At 42.6% G+C, this 15,740-nt stretch overlaps 1 protein-coding gene across 2 annotated transcripts in view; it reads right to left on the bottom strand.

Annotated features, from left to right (window-relative positions):
* The window catches only part of SPATA16 (spermatogenesis associated 16), a 79,722-nt gene that overhangs the window by 28,708 nt on the left and 35,274 nt on the right, over nucleotides 1-15,740 (bottom strand). For both annotated transcript variants that reach the window (XM_015871962.2, XM_015871963.2), the window contains exons 4-5: nucleotides 14,120-14,209; nucleotides 4,157-4,241 (exon numbers count right to left, since the gene is read on the bottom strand). In XM_015871962.2, the coding sequence (XP_015727448.1) occupies nucleotides 4,157-4,241; nucleotides 14,120-14,209 (175 nt within the window). The remainder of the gene's footprint in view (nucleotides 1-4,156; nucleotides 4,242-14,119; nucleotides 14,210-15,740) is intronic.

The following is a 15,740-nucleotide window of genomic DNA, read 5'->3' as shown; positions in this document are numbered from 1 at the left end:
CAGTAAATGCATGTTATGGAATTGAGGCTTTTAGTACAGATGGTCGTGGAGGTGTATAGATATGAACCTACGAGCTTGAAATGCCTTTTGGAGATTCTGCAGTTTCTGCAACATGTGCACTGCTGGTGGGAGGCTGTGTGGATGGCAACAAGGCAACAACTTTGGGTATAAGTGCAATAGCAGGTGCTTGATACAAACGTGCAGTGTAGCTTCTTGTATACTGTATACTTGTACTACTAGAGGAGTGAAATATTTTTACTTATGGAATGAAACATTCAGGGTATATGGAACATTTTTTAGTGGAATTAGTTTGCAAAGGTGTGAATGAAACTGGACCATTTGGAGATGGACTCTTTCTATGTAATGAAATATCTCAGGTCTACTGTTTGTGTTGCTTTTCCAGCTGAGGAACACAATTGCAGAAAATAAATGCTAGGGAGATTGCCTGATAATAGTAATAAGCAGGTCTTTGTCTTTCTGCTACCACTGTAAATATCTACCAGAATACATTTAATAACTTTCACGTTATTATTTCGAGGGATGAATCCTATTTAATTCAGTATTTTTAATCTGAGAGTCAATGCAGAAATCATCTAGTGCATATTCCATAGTGGGTTGTGAACAAAAGTCCATCCACGAGACTATACTTTAACTTGGAAAGCATATTTTCAATCTATGGAATGGAAGATTTGAAAATATGTTTATTGAATAGAGAAAAAGGTCTAACTTACTGAATGATATTATCCATTGCAAATTAGTTTTTCAGCTCTCATCAGCATTATTCCTTTATCTCAGAGTAGAATGGAAGGCAGGTATTAATATTCAAAAACAACACAGAGCATGAGGCATTACATATCACTGTACAGAAGTTCCAGAAATAGATGTTTTACTTTAAAGGGGATAATCAAAGAAAGCTAATCAAAAAGCTAATCAAAAAGAATATTTAAAGTTGCCTTGATCACGACCCATAGTACATATACAGGGAGAAGATAACAAGTAGTAGAGGATCTTCAAGCCTTCCAAGGAGAATACGTAATATAAATTGCTGGGAATTTGGAGTGGACAAGTCAGATTTCAGTTTGTAAACCGGAGGAGAGGCAGGGGACAGGCATACAATGAAATAATGTGGTAAATGCTCTGATATTAAAATGTTTAAATGGGGATTTGATAAGATTCTCAAAAACAGCCTCAGCTTCTTCTCTCTCGTCACTGACGCAGGAAGGTAAGGGTGAAATTTTGTGGCATTTTTATGCAGAAAGTCATATAATTCATCAACATCAGCCTGTGGTCTTAAAGATCTGACAGTATGTGCCTTGTAGTGTGTCTATAAGGAGGTACAGAGTCATGTGGAACAGATCATTGCTGATGAAGAAATGCGTAAGAGTTAACAATGAAGAGGGGAAAGATTTGGGGATGCTCTAAGAAGTGTTGAAGAAAGAAGGCTCTTGGCAGTTGATGTCAGGAATAGAATGAGTTCAAAGGAAAGGATAAAACCAAAATCAGGAGAAGTAAACCAAAGGAGATACAAGATAAAGACTGCTCTGAGCATAAGAAATAGATCAAGAGAGAAAAAACAGTGATTTAGAAGTAGGACAAATAAAAAGAAGCTTTGCAAAAGTGAATTCTGGGCCTGAAGTTTTGGCAGCACAGAAGTCAGCTGAAGGATTTGGGTGGTCTGTGTTATGCTCTGAAGCTATGAACGAAGAAGGACGCAGCTTGTGAGGAGGGAAGGCCCTTTCCATCAGTGAAAAAATAATGACAAAAAGAAACAAAAGCAGTCCATGACACACTATAAGTTCATGTATATGACCAGCTGATCAAAGCAAAGAGTGACAGATCTCTTCCAAATATCTTTCTTCAGACAAGTGAAAAAGCAAACAGTCCTGCTGGTCATCTATTCCATTCCTCCTCAGAAAATGCTGCTCATCGTTGTGAGCCAACACAAGGAGCGAGTTCTGGGGCAGAGGAGTAGCTAGAAAGAAAAGCGTACATCAATAGCTGTTGCTTTGGTTACAAAGGCACATGAGCATGTATAGTCGTGACAAGTTATTTTCAGCTTTACACCATGAAATAGAGAGAATATTAATGAAAAAGATGATGTTACCTCTGTGTGGTCTCTCTGTGGTAGAAAGTCCCAGGGCAGTGTCATGTGCTACACTGCATTGTGTAATTGTCACTCTGCACTAATGACATTGGAGTCACCCCTGATGCTGAAGGCAGAGAACTTGGGAAAGAAAAGGCTGCTGCTAGTGCTGTGGATAACTCTTCACAAACAACATTTCTTAAGTGCTAGTTATTACCTTGAGTGGGAGTGGTACTGGGCACCCAGCTGCCTGTACTTCGTGTGTGTCAGCAGATAGATACCACTGAATCCTTAGCTTTGCCCACGCTGAAGCATACACACAAAGGCACGAAATTGCAGAGCAATCTCTTGTCTCCCAGTGAAAATCAAGCACGATGGGAGATCAAACTAATGGTTGGATCTCTACTGACGTTTCAACAGACAATACTTCTGCAGACAATGACAGCAGCCCAGGTTCAGGAGGAAGGCAGAAACAGTAACACAATGTGGTAGGGCCTCTTGGTTCCACGGCGGTCCAGAGAGGCCCATGAGAAATGAACAGCGAGCTGGGAACTGAAGCGGAGATGAACAGAGCTCTATCACTGCCAAAATCCTTTGGCCCTTGCTGCCTCTAAGGTGATGCTAATGGTGATGCAGTAACCCTGCTGTTGCTTTGGTTCATTCCCATCTTAGCCCAACCGCAGCTCCTGGTTTAGACTCTGTGCAGAGGCACTGTGATAGTATTGCCCTTCATGCCATTTATTTGTCCCTAACACAGCAGTTACATAGCAGGACAGTCTGAACCCCTGAGGGAGAGGACAGCCATGACCTATGACAGCTCCTTCTATAAAGGCTGATGCTTTGAAGCTTTGCGTTCGTGACATCAAGAAAAGGAGTCGATGGATACCAGTGTTAAGAGACAAAAAAAGATATTCCATTAGAAGAAATGACCCTTTCATAAAGCCTGTTTGTGAACTCAAGATTTTAAACGAGTCTGACCCAGTGGGAAAAAAATCAAACTGTTCTGTGGAGAAGAAATTCTCTGCTGGAAAGCATATAAGAAAGTTCACAGGCACTGCAAACACTAGCCCAGTGGGTAATTCTCTGAATGAGATGCACTTTGCACTCACAGCAGTACTGAAATTCAGCAGCTCCCAAGACTGAGATTTATTCCATTTTACCAATAAGAATGTGACTAATAATAGTTTTTAAAAGGGAGAATTTACCACAGGATTGAAGGTAAAAGACCAGATTCTCATCTTCATTACCCTGGCTAATGCCAGGCATATTTTGTACCCCTTCGTATAAAGTGCAACAAGGACAAACCCTTTTGTGGTCGCAGACTTTCTCACAGAATAAAACCCCAAAAGATATGACCACAGTCAGACTCTGAAATTCTGTCCCAGGGGACACGCATTATTTCTGGCACTGGTAAATCCTTTGTTTTCATTAACCATCTTTACCCAATCACCAAAGGCACCTGTACCTGGCCTCCTCCTATGTGAGAGCACTCCTCGGAGTGAGAGGGGTATCCTTAAACTTAAACTTGTGCTGATGTGGCTGAACTGCCGTCTCAGATAGGTATCACCCAAGAGGCAAGTCTCATTGAAGTCAATGGTCTACTCCCCACATAAGTAATCTTTGTAGAACTGGGGTTGTTCCTAGCCATCCTTCACAGGGCACTTTAGGTTTCTCTGAGACCATTCGTTACAGTCATTTTTCCCTCTCCTTATAGTTGAAGAGTTTGGAAAGGTGTCAGAGGATTAGTATCATGCAAATTGCAAAAGGAAAGTGTCACTATGGTAGGAAGACTTCACAAAAAATAGCTTTGGGGACTATACTGTATCCAGAATTAAATTTTATAGCAGTCCATAAAATTGAAGTATGAGCCAAGGGTTAACAACCTTGAATTTTGCCCTTAAAATTAGTCCAAGAAAATCTACTTCATTATAAATACGATAGTACTATATGGTGTCCTGTTGATTGATATGCCCAAGAGCTACCTTTGTCGGCAGTCTTTTAAGCAGTAATCCTTCATTTTGGTCTTAGTAGTGAGATAGGCACCTCCCCCCTCGTTGAGCCATCAATTTTTACCTGCCAATACTGTTTGATGAGCTTGCTTATACGCTGCTCAGTGCCTCCTGTCAGCCAGTACATATAGTCAGCAATCATGGCGCTCCTGATGACAAAAGCAGAATAAATGACTGTATGGGGAGAGAAGGATGTATATAGCAATATTTAAAGGAGGTAACATCAGAAGAACAGAACACGAAGTCTGCACCAAGATAACAGATAACTCTTAGTTTTTGTCCTACTTTAAGACAAATATTAGTAAGCATTTTCAGATAGCTCAACCATCTGCACACAAACAGCCCTACATTTTAAAAATTGTTTTTTTCCATGTTTAACTGAGAAAATAGTTGATGACTGTTCCACAAGAGATAAATATTTTGCTTTAAAGCATTTCTGGGTGAGATATCTTATATGCAAGTACAGTTTTTATAAGATAGTATCAAGATGTACAAAACCCCATAGCTCGGCAGCCTGAGGAAATCAGTGTATGGCATATTCAGACTTAGAACACCTTTGATTAAACTTTATCTTAAGAAAAAACCCAAGTCCAATGTAATCAGCTATCTTGATACCTAATTGTGTATGCTTTAGTTCTCCCACTGTCTGTTGCAATCATTGCATTCCTCTTTCTAGACTGAGAGATATTAAAAACTATTGTGCAATGGATATTAATGCAGAGTCTTAAGAGACTTTAGAAAATCAGTTTGCTTTTATGGCTGCCTCTCCACACTGCTTTCCGTTCTCGTTCCTCTAGAGATTCCAAATCCAATTAAATGTGACTAGATGTAATTCCAAATTGTCACTTTAGTCAATTAAACATATAATAATCTTGTGTACCTAATTACTAGCACTGAAAGTTTATTTGTTGATGTAGTGCTATCAATGTGTACTTCTGCATGTTCCCCTTATCATTGCCTATATATTAATTGTGCTTTGACATTACTGTAAATTGAATTTGAAATTTCCCCCTAGTTAAAAGTGTCTCACAAACAGTAATCCCAATCCTGTTGTAATACCCTTTCAGAGCATACTTTCCAAGGCTGTATTGTGTTCTTAATGAGATATAACCAAAAATACACGGATTTAACAATAAACATTTCAAAGCAGGCCCAGTATCAGGGGGTAACATATTGCTACAAACAGGAACTAAATCTTCCCTTAGATGTTTGCATGAAGCTCCCGTTAATTTCACTGGGAGAAAAGCAATTTTGAAGGATACATGGATTCCTGCATAAGGACTGGATTTAACCATAAGCTTTATCCAACTCTCATTCAAATCACTGGCAAAAATCCTCTTGATTGCAGTAGAACAAAGAGCAGCTTCTAATTGAACATTGTTAGCCCAGCTGGCACAGGATGAACAAAGGATGAAATCCTCACCGCACTGAAAATTACTGGCAAAACTCTCACCAACTCCAAGTGGTGCCAGGATTTAATCCTGGGAATGATATATGAGTATCCTGTGGGTGAAATGGAGAGGGTGAGCAGAGCATCCAGTGCTGTCAGCAGTGCTTTTTGGGAAGAGCTGACTGCTGTCTCCTGAGACACAATAGGGAAATAAGTACATGGGACAAAAATAAGAGAAGACTTTGAAGGAATCTGTCACGTTTCTTTATGCTATAGTGCCTCTGGTCTATTAGCAGTGGTCTATGAAGCTTCCACCCCCTGTGACATTGGCACTCTGGGGTATCTTGGTCTCTAGCAGTGTATGCAAGTGGAGGTGGTCTCCTTGTGAGAAAAAAGGAACTTTCAATCTAAATTTAGAGCAATTTTTGAGTACTAAAGCCTGTCCTTTCTTGGAGTCAAACAATATTTGCAAATGGTCATTTGCAATTTAGGATCCTATAGATTTGCTGCCATTTCACAGATTAAAACTGGCAAATCCTTAACTCCAGCATCACCCTATCTCCATCTCGCACAGTGGTGCTGCTGTGGGTCATAGACACATTAAATCATCAAGGTTAGAAAAGACGTCTAAGATCATCTTGCCCTACCGCCATCCTACCACCAACTCTGCCCGCTAACTGTGTCCCTCAGTGACCCATCTCCATGGTCCTTGAACACCTCCAGGGATGGTGACTCGTCCACTTCCTAGATGAGTCACTTCATCTCTCTTTGCCAGCATCAGCTGTAACATGAAGACAGTCATACTTGACTGATTTACATATTTGGTGTGTGAGATCTCCTGGTACAAGCTGCCTTTTACTAATTCTTTGTGGCATGCTCAGCACAATGTCACTCTGATCGTGGCAGAGGTCTCTGGGTACTGCTGCACTTCAGACAAACACCCTTCCTCTTTGTTCTTCCTTCTTAATTTGCTCTTATTTAAATAATCAGAATCCCGCTTACATTTCAGGCATTCGTGTTTAGTTTTTCAACATCTGCTTTTATCCCTGCTGGCTTTCCCTTGTATCACTGTGTGTCACACCAGGAACAGCAAGGCACATACATAAAAACGCTCTGAGCCTTTCGTGTACCTCCATCTCCATTTCACCTCTCACTTCTTTGGCCATCAGGGAGCACACACAGGTCAGGACTGATGCTTGCTCCTTTGACCTCGGGGCTTAGGAGGGACTTAAGAATTCCAGTTTCAAAAGAAACATAAGCAGTCAGGCTTTGTGTGGATGGCCTATGTCCAACCCCAAACGGGCATAAGTCAGAGAGGTTTTTTGATGGCCTCTGAGGTTGATTCACAGTGTCAAAATGGCACATGTGATAGGGAATTATGAGTTCCCTGACACAGGTGGAATTTTGCTGGCTGAATTCGGTTATAGGGCTGGACACTGAGAAACGTGTAGGGAACTGAATACTGAGACAGAAACCAAAGGGTTGATTGAGGTATCTGGGCAGGTGGCTCCCAGCAAAGTACATGAAGGCAGGGCACTCTATGCTGGGCTCCCAGTGTGGACCCATCTCTTTGACCCACAGGATCCAGGTAGCAATAGCTTTCTGTAAGGGACATGTGAGCACATGCTTTGAAAAGAGACTTCAGTAAAATATTATTTAAGGAATTGCTATTTATAAAAATATTATTTAGGATTCTCAGACAGTGACTGCTCATTAACATTTTTTTCTCCATCCTTGCTTGGAGTGAATGCCTATCAGATGTGTATCTCTAAAGATATTGTGCCTGCTTTTTGCTCTTTTATAGTGGCTGCACATCTAGAAGTGTTTAAGCAAAGCTAACAATCCTACTTTTGATATGATCATCTGGAGGCTTCCTCCACCATGATTCAGATAATTATTGCTGTTTCTGTTTGTGTGTGTGCATCGGTGTGTTCTTGTTTGGGTTAGCCCCATATCATTTATACTTTTACATATGCTAAATTAATGCTGTGGTTTGTTAAAACGAGTTTGACACCAAACTGATAAAACTCTAAACATGGATCAACAGGGGACTCTGTGATGACTAAATAGCCATCTACTGTGAATTGGAGTCAAATATAAAAATAAAATTGCATGTCAAGTGAATGATAGAAAACTCTGTAACATACCGATTGAGTGTATTCTTATTAAAGATTTATGGGGATAATGTATATCTTGAGAACGAAGCTGCGTTGTTTTAGAAGGTCACTGCTACTCCATAGATAAAAGGAGCTTTATGGTGTGTACGTTAGAAGAAGCGTAAGATTAATTCCCCTCCCTAACAGGGATTTGGGAAGAGCAGAAAGCTGAAGTCCTTGAACAAAGAATCTTCCTGGTAAGGTTGCTGTTATGTGCAGAAGCTGAATGAGGGGCCATTTCCTGCCCTGTTCCAATATCAATATTGTAGATACTGCATATCAGAGGTACATGAGGGGCATAGTGGGTCCTTCCTGCCTTGTCCTGCAGTCACAGGTCCCCATGGGCTGGGGTTAATTTCTGTGTTCTGTGGAGATTTGGGGTTGCAAACGCCATCCAGCAACAGAACTTGCTCTGCCTTAATATAAAGTCTAACAGCAAAGAATGGATAGATGCGTTTGTTACTTCTGACACAATCACTTCATGATATTCATGACATTCAGAAATACTGACAGGATATTTATAGAACCCCATTGCTCACAGCTGCTGGGCCCAGCCCTGCTCCTGCAGGAGGTCCAGATCTGAAGGTGCCGTGTTCTACCTGCTCCATCCAACCACTTGGTGGTGCAGAACAATAAGATATATTTCTCTGTGTGCAAGCAAACAGCACACCGCAGATCCCAAACTGGCTCCCTCAGAACCTTGACAGAAACACATAGGCCTTGCAAGAACAGCCAGCAGTGGCTTTCACTACCTGACAGCTGCCGACACCAAGTGAGGGCACAGCCTTCATCATTGGCAGGAAATTACCTTTGCTCTCTGCCTCAAGTGATCTCACCTGGATCTGCAGTCAGTGATACTAACAGAGGGCCTCAAGCAGTGCCCTGGGTAGCAGAGCTGTTGTTGGAAAGTGGTAAGTTAATTTCAGCTTCTTTTTTTTTCTCCATCAGTTGAATAGGAACTTTAATATTCCTATTTAGACCACCTCTGGTGGAAACACCTGGTTGTTTGAGAGCTCCACTATTGCAGTGTTGGGTCTGAGATGTGAAGCACAAAATTAGAAATGTAATCTCTGCTGGATGACCTTTCTTACTTTTGTCTGAGATGAGAAAAAGAAACTGATGTTTATAGCTGAAGTAAGTAGGAAGTAGTCGTTGTAATGCAATTATCCCATCTGGAAAGGGAACAAAATAATAGCAGTTAATTTTTAAACATCCTCATATATCCTAAATAAATGTGAGCTCATTACTCTGAGGTTTATGGAGATACATGAAAGCCATGAGATGATGAGAGAGAAACAGAACTACAGAATACTGAGCAGGAAGGAAATAAGTGATGCCAGCATTTACTTATCTGTGGACTTTCCCTTGAGTGGTGCTATAACAATCCCCCTGATCCTGCATGCAACCAAGAAACATTAACTCTGCAGAGAGCTGGTTAACTCTTTGCTTTTAAACATTGTGCTGGTGGGCCTTAGACGTGTTGGGAAGCTGCTCTAAGAGAGAGGCCGTCTGCAGTGGGATGGAGTGTCCAAGATACTGGGCACTGAGCCCAGCTGTGACCTGGGGGGCTGTTTGGGGAAGGGATGGGGTGAGGAATTATTTATGGATGTAGGTGCAGTGGAACTCGGAGGGATGTAGCTCTGTGCTGGTGCTCAGGCTGATGTTTGGCACCTGGGCGCCTTGAGCAGTAAAGAATAACGTGTGGGAATAATGGCTGGTAACTCTAGGCAGAGGCCAACATCGTATGTTGGTGTCAAGTTAAATAATAGGCAGCATGGGCTTTCCTTGGGGCTCTGAGTGCTCCCAGTGCTTGTCAAAGCTGATCTCCCAGACCTGATTTACGAAGCGTGCCTTTCCAAATGTTACCCTGGGGATGCCATGGAGCTGGTGGGAGCACAGGAATGCTTTGTGTGGGGGCAGAGCAGACCCCATCCCATCTCTGCAATGCGACCTCTGGTTGTGGGGGTCCACAGGGCTGTGCTGGTCGACCCCCCACATGCTGGTGCAGCCCAGGGGCTCATGGCATTCATGGGTGGGGGGCTGTTTCTATGACAACAAATGTTTGCATAGAATTTCCTCTCTGTTTATTTCCATTTAGAAAGGAATAATAAGGATGGGGAAAGGATATGAACTTTGAGGAAACCCAGGCAGGGTTCTAAGTCAGGCTGCCCCCTGTAGCATCTTCATCTTGTCCAAGTTTTGGCATGCCTTTTCTCAGCACAACTACGTGCTTTGCAAAGCAGTGCTGAATGCAGCAGCCAACCAGAGATGCACACCTGACTATCACCACCTGAGCTTTCTCTTGTGGCTGAAGTGGGACCTGGTTCCATGCATAGGGCTGAGGTTTGCTCCTCACAGACCTGACTTGCTTTCCAGCTGATGGGATTATCATGACTTTTTTTTTTTTATTTTTTTAATAGGAATGTCAAAAAGCTGAGTCAGCCATACTGCAGCTATTCAGATCCCCAACCTTCTTCCTCCTTAAGGATTGCTTACCCGGGCTCTGTGCAGTCAGATGAAGATGAGTTGTTTGTTCTGGCAGAGGCACAGGCAGTCTGTTTTCCCCTACATGTATACAACTAATTTCAAGTCACTACTGTTCTAGCTAGTGATAAAAGAGCTATCTTAAGCTTTTCACAGAACACAGTGACACTGTTAAATCAGCACAGCATTTTGATTAGCAGAAAGATGAGAGCTATATGGCTTAATGATAAAAAGGGGAGAAATCCCTTCTGTAGCTTAAACTTCTGTTTCAAAGCAAATAGGAAGCCTGGTCTTTCTGTAAGTTACCAGTTTTCACCTTATTGCTGTTTCAAGGCTCTTCAGTACTGGCAATAGGCTGCACTTTCAGAGTAAGGAAGAAAAATTGCTTTCATGCCTTGTTGCTTGCAGGGTCAGACCTCTTGTCACAGCCTTATAACAGGAGGCTGTGGGGTCACAGCTGCCAGGCATAGGGATGTGGAGGATGTGCACGCTCTTCCACCTGCAGGAACTTTGATGCTCACCCTTGGGTCTGTGTCCCCTGTCTTGCAGCCTTGCCCTTGAAAGTAGAGCTTGTATCTTGACTGCTTTGTCCTTGAGACTGGTGGGGGCCTCCCAGGCCTTGCACATCCTCATCTCGTCCTTCCCAAAGGCAGCAGTCCTTTCACTGCCAGGAAAGTGGGGGCCCCTCAGCCTTCTCTGTGCACATTTTCTTGGCATGGTGACAGAACCCAGCCCAGGGCTCTCTTCTGAAGTTTTCCATTCTGGTTGTTAAGGAATCTTTTCATCAGCTGTGACCATGCCTCCTTCACCAGGGTACTCACAGCAGCTGCTGTCAAGGCTGATCCTGAGCTTAAACGCTTCCTAATGTCTAAAGCTTCCTGGTAACTTCCAGACTAAATTTATGTATAATGAATTTATGCCCATTTGTTCCAAGGCCAAGATGGTCTTTCAACCAGAATAGGTTTGCTCCCTTCTGAGGCTTAAATCTTTACTGTGTTTGTCAAGAGCGGTCTCTGAACAATAGAGAATAAATATATTTACTAGCTGACACCTTAGTGAAAGTGGCTGCAGCGCTTTGGAATTCATCACTTGCAGATGCTCTGACCCTGCATGGTGTTCCTGGGATTGCTTTACAATGCCAAATGGCCTTAGGCTGCGCTCTACATGGTGGCATTCTGGCACAGCACTTTCCTGAAGATACTGCGGTGCAGCCAACAGAATACAGAAGTGATGCAGATGTGGGCAGATCAGGCTCCTTGTGCTAACAGATGCCCTTGCATTCCAACTGCTTTGTATGCTAACTGTACTCAGCACTGGTGAGGCCACAGCTTGGGGGTTGTGTTCACTTTGGGGCCCTTCACTACAAGAAAGACAATGAGGCTTTAGAGTGTGTCCAGAGAGAGGCAACAAAGCTGTGAGGAATCTGGAGCACAAGGGTGATATGGAGAGAGTGAGGGAACTGGGATGGTTTGGTCTGGAAAAGAGGAGGCTCAGGGGAGACTTCATCACTTCCTACAGCTCCCTGAGAGGAGGTTGTGGTGGGGAGTTAGTCTCTGCTCCCAGGTAACAGTGATGGGATGACAGGTGATGGCCTCAAGTTACACCTGGGGAAGTTCAGGTTGGATATTATGAAAAAAATATTGTGTGAGTAATGGTGCACTCACAGCACAGGCTGCTCAGTGGTGGGCAGTGTGGTGGGGTCACCAACCCTGGGGGTGTTCAAGGACTCTAGGGATGTGGCACTGAAGGACGTGTTCAGTGGCCATGGTAGGATGGATTGGGCTTGGTGATATTAGAGGCCTTTTCCAACCTGAATGATGCTATAAACTGTGGGTTGACGAGCAGCAGTGAAAATTGCATGCAAAGGAATTTGGGACATGCTTAAATTACAGCTGACCCCGCTGTAGCTTATGGCTTTCTCTGAATCAAAGAATTTGGTTGGGTGTATCCTCAGAGATGAACTCCCATGAAATCTCAAGTAGGCAGAGGTAAATATCTCTATCTGTGCTCTTGTGCCCAGCAGTGCTATTCACAACCAACCTGTTTATGTACCCATATGGTGTTCTGGGGGTATTTAACGGAGTGTATAATCACTTAAAACACATGGGGGACTGGAAGGTGAGGAATACTCAGAGAGCATGCTGAAATAAGTGGCAGGTTATGCCAACAAAAACCAAGTCTGTATTTCCTGATATTGCTGAACGGTTGTGAGCTGCAGTGGGCAGAGTACCTGCTGCACCATTAATGGTTCAGCTGAGACCAGTGACTCCAGTGAGGTGACAGGAGTGGTGCTAAGCTTAGTTTAACACAATCTGCAGAAGCAGCTCTGCACAGTTGCTATAACACCGTGTTAAACTAGGCTAAACTCTGAATGCTGCTATAGTCGTTGCTTTTGGAACTGCTCTGGATTCAATCTGTCAGAACGTTCCTCTCCTTTACAGAATACATAATCTCATTTAAAATCATCTCGTTTCCTGAAAGCTTCTCAATGTGGGGAAAAAAGGCTGACACAGTTCCCTCTTGCCTGCTGATGTAGTAAACCTACTGATTGCTTATCTGCAGTAACGCTGACCGCCATTTTTATTTTCTAATATTTATAAACATCTTCTCGTCTCATACCATTCTCTTAAATATGGATATTTGTATGTACTGCTTCTCACTAAAGTTTCTGAAGGTGTACTTTTTAAAGTAGTGTGTGGGTTTTTTGTTTTTTGTTTGGTTTTTTTTGCTAAATCTTCAACCTGACTTAAAAGTAAGATAAAAACTAAACCCAGTGTTCTAGGATTATCTGAATTAACGTTCTCGAATGAATTAGCAAATCCTGTTTCCTCATCTTGGAGAACTGTTTCTCCCCATCCTGACAGTTGTTGGCACAGCTGCCCAGGGAATGGTGGAGTCACTGTCCCTGGGGGTGTTTAGAGCCATGGGGATGTGACACTGAGGGACTTGGGCAGGGGAAAGGGGGTTGGGCTGGGGGATCTTAAAGGTCTTTTCCAGCCCTAGTGATTCTATGGTTCTATGTGAAAATAAGTGGAGATTATTGCAGTGCTATCTCAATGCGTATCTGGAAGAAAGTGCTTGTGCCTATTTTGTCCATATATATATTTATATATTTGGGGTTTTTTTGGCTGGAGTTCAGCAGACAATTGGTGTTTGTCTTCCCAAGCCTTTTCTGCAACTGTACTTTGGAAAAGTTTTCTTCTACCCCTCCCCCAGACTATTTTCTTGCTATTCTGGTAGCTTCAGGGTTCTACCACTAGCATCCATCTTAAATGATCAGCAAAGTGACCCTCTTAGTCTCTTGCCTAATTCACACTGAGTGTTCTACCATTAGTTAGCTAATGATTTGTGAAATACTTTGTGATATACCGTGTGGTCTTCAGCTGAACAGTCCTCTGTAAGTGATGTTAGTGGTAATGATGATACATGGCTAACCCCCCACAGCATTTCGCCATGCATTTCTTTCTATGTTCAGTGGATTAAAAACTCCAGTTGCATGTTGAAACTTTTAGCTCTTGGCAGTGCAATGCAAGCAGAGCTTCCTCTCACAGATCTTCCTCTGCCAGCAGTTTCTGTTCACACCAGCAGCCTCATCAGCTGCACCCAGGCTAAATTTTTCAGCATCCCACAGTGTACACTGAGATCCTGAGTGTTTTTTTATCTTTTTTCCTATTTCCCCCTCTCCACCAACCTTCTCAGCACCCACTCGGGGGAATGCAGAAAGCAGCAGATGCATGTGTGCATGTGAGTTTGACTGTGGCCCTCTCCTAAGACCTGACAATAAGTGCTCCTGTGTGCCTCATTGTGACCAGTTACTTGGGGATTATTTGTGTTGCTCTGACTGGGAGGACTGGAGCTCTGCTGCACGTGAGATCATACACACAAATAACCAACTGATTTTGGAAAAGCCTGGCTATAGTGTGATATCCATGCAACTGAGAGCTGGATTGAGAGAGATGAAGTGAAGCCATTAGACAAACCCAGGAGCACAAAGTACCTTGCAGCTTCAGAGTATCTCTCCAACTGTCTGAAGACAGCAGCTTGACACAGGTGGTTCCGGAAATAGGCTGGGTTCAGAATAATGCTCCTATAAAAGAAGAGAGATGGGAAAGCTGAGATTTCACATTATTACATCATGACAAACTGATAATCAAACTGAAATTGGGATGTATCCTGTGTACGCTTCTGCACACCTCAGCAGTCAGACTTGATACCTCCAATGTAATGTGAACTGTACCTCCTGACATCTGTGACAAGACTTATTACAGTTGTTACTGTGGTTATACCATAAATGCAGTTCCAATAGGGTTGTTTTTGCATTGTTATGGAAACACCTTTTAAAATGCTCCTATGGTGATGTGCTATATTGCCTTTAGCTTGAACATAGGAATCTGTAATGAAGCATTGTGCTTGTTAACCCCCAGCTCCAGAAATGGGTACAAGTTGTGTGACTGTCTGCTTAGATCACTGTGCTTCTAGAATGTTTTTAAATGTCAGCTTGGAAGATTATAAAAGCTACTTTCTGTGGCAATGGTAGGTTTTATGTTGGGAGACCTTGGTATGTTTCTTATATCCTTAACTTTAGCAGATACAGTTCTAGGTGTAACAAATTATAGTCAATATAAAGGAAGGTTGGAAGGTTAAAGAGAGGACAGGTGAAGGGCAAGGTGATGGGCAGGCAGGGTATTCTTCTGGTGTATGCAGGGAAAGGGCAACCATGGAAGCTACACCTACATCTAATTAGTCCCTCTTGTGAGATCTCCAATATATTTGGCTGGCTTTTCTGGTCAGTACTTCCCCTGGTGTTTAAATAAAAGGTGCATCAAACATGACCCAAGATGGGATATCTTATGTTTGTCATTACTTATATGTTTTATTAAGTACTATAGTAGGGAAATATTGGTGGCAGTTGAATGGTTGGACTGGATGATCTCGGAGGACTATTCCAACCCTTGTTATTGTATGATTCTATTTAGCTACTAGCTTCCTACATCAACCAAGAGATTAATGCTTTGCATTGCTACCAAGAAAACTCATCCTCTGTATTTGTTTCCTCATTGAAAGCTCTTGAAATGGTTACACAAAACATCTCTGTGCACCCTGCTCATATCAGCTGTTGATTTGGTTTGCATGCCTTCAGCAGGTGCTACCTGGTGCACATTTTGTGTGCAGCAGGAGGAAGTGCAGACCTTAGTGATGGGACCTTACTTTTAATGTGTTAAAATCCAGCGTAGAGAGCAGCACTGGAATGTAACTCACTTAATGGGGTGAACAAATCACTCTCCTCAGTACCAAAATGATGGTACCAACAGCATATGCTGCAGTTCTCAGCCATATGTAGTTCAGACCTGCAGCTCAGACAATGTAATGGTCACCAAGACTCGACCAAAAAGAAATCATCAGAAGATCAAACACTATCAGCCTTTAACGATTTGACCAAAGCTGTAATCCTTTACTTAGATGACAACTGGTACTTCTGCAAGCTATTTTAAAGGAGATTATTGCTGCTGTAAACTGTAGTCAACAGTTGATAATAGTAATATTGATTTTTTTTTCCTCTTTTTTTTCCCCCCTCCAAGTTATTGGTTCCACCACAGCCAAGCAATAGCGCTATGAGG

Source organism: Coturnix japonica, chromosome 9, assembly GCF_001577835.2.
Source record: "Coturnix japonica isolate 7356 chromosome 9, Coturnix japonica 2.1, whole genome shotgun sequence".
NCBI lineage: Eukaryota > Metazoa > Chordata > Aves > Galliformes > Phasianidae > Coturnix > Coturnix japonica.
Note: the sequence above shows the minus strand (reverse complement) of the source record. Positions and strands in the feature narration are given on the sequence as shown.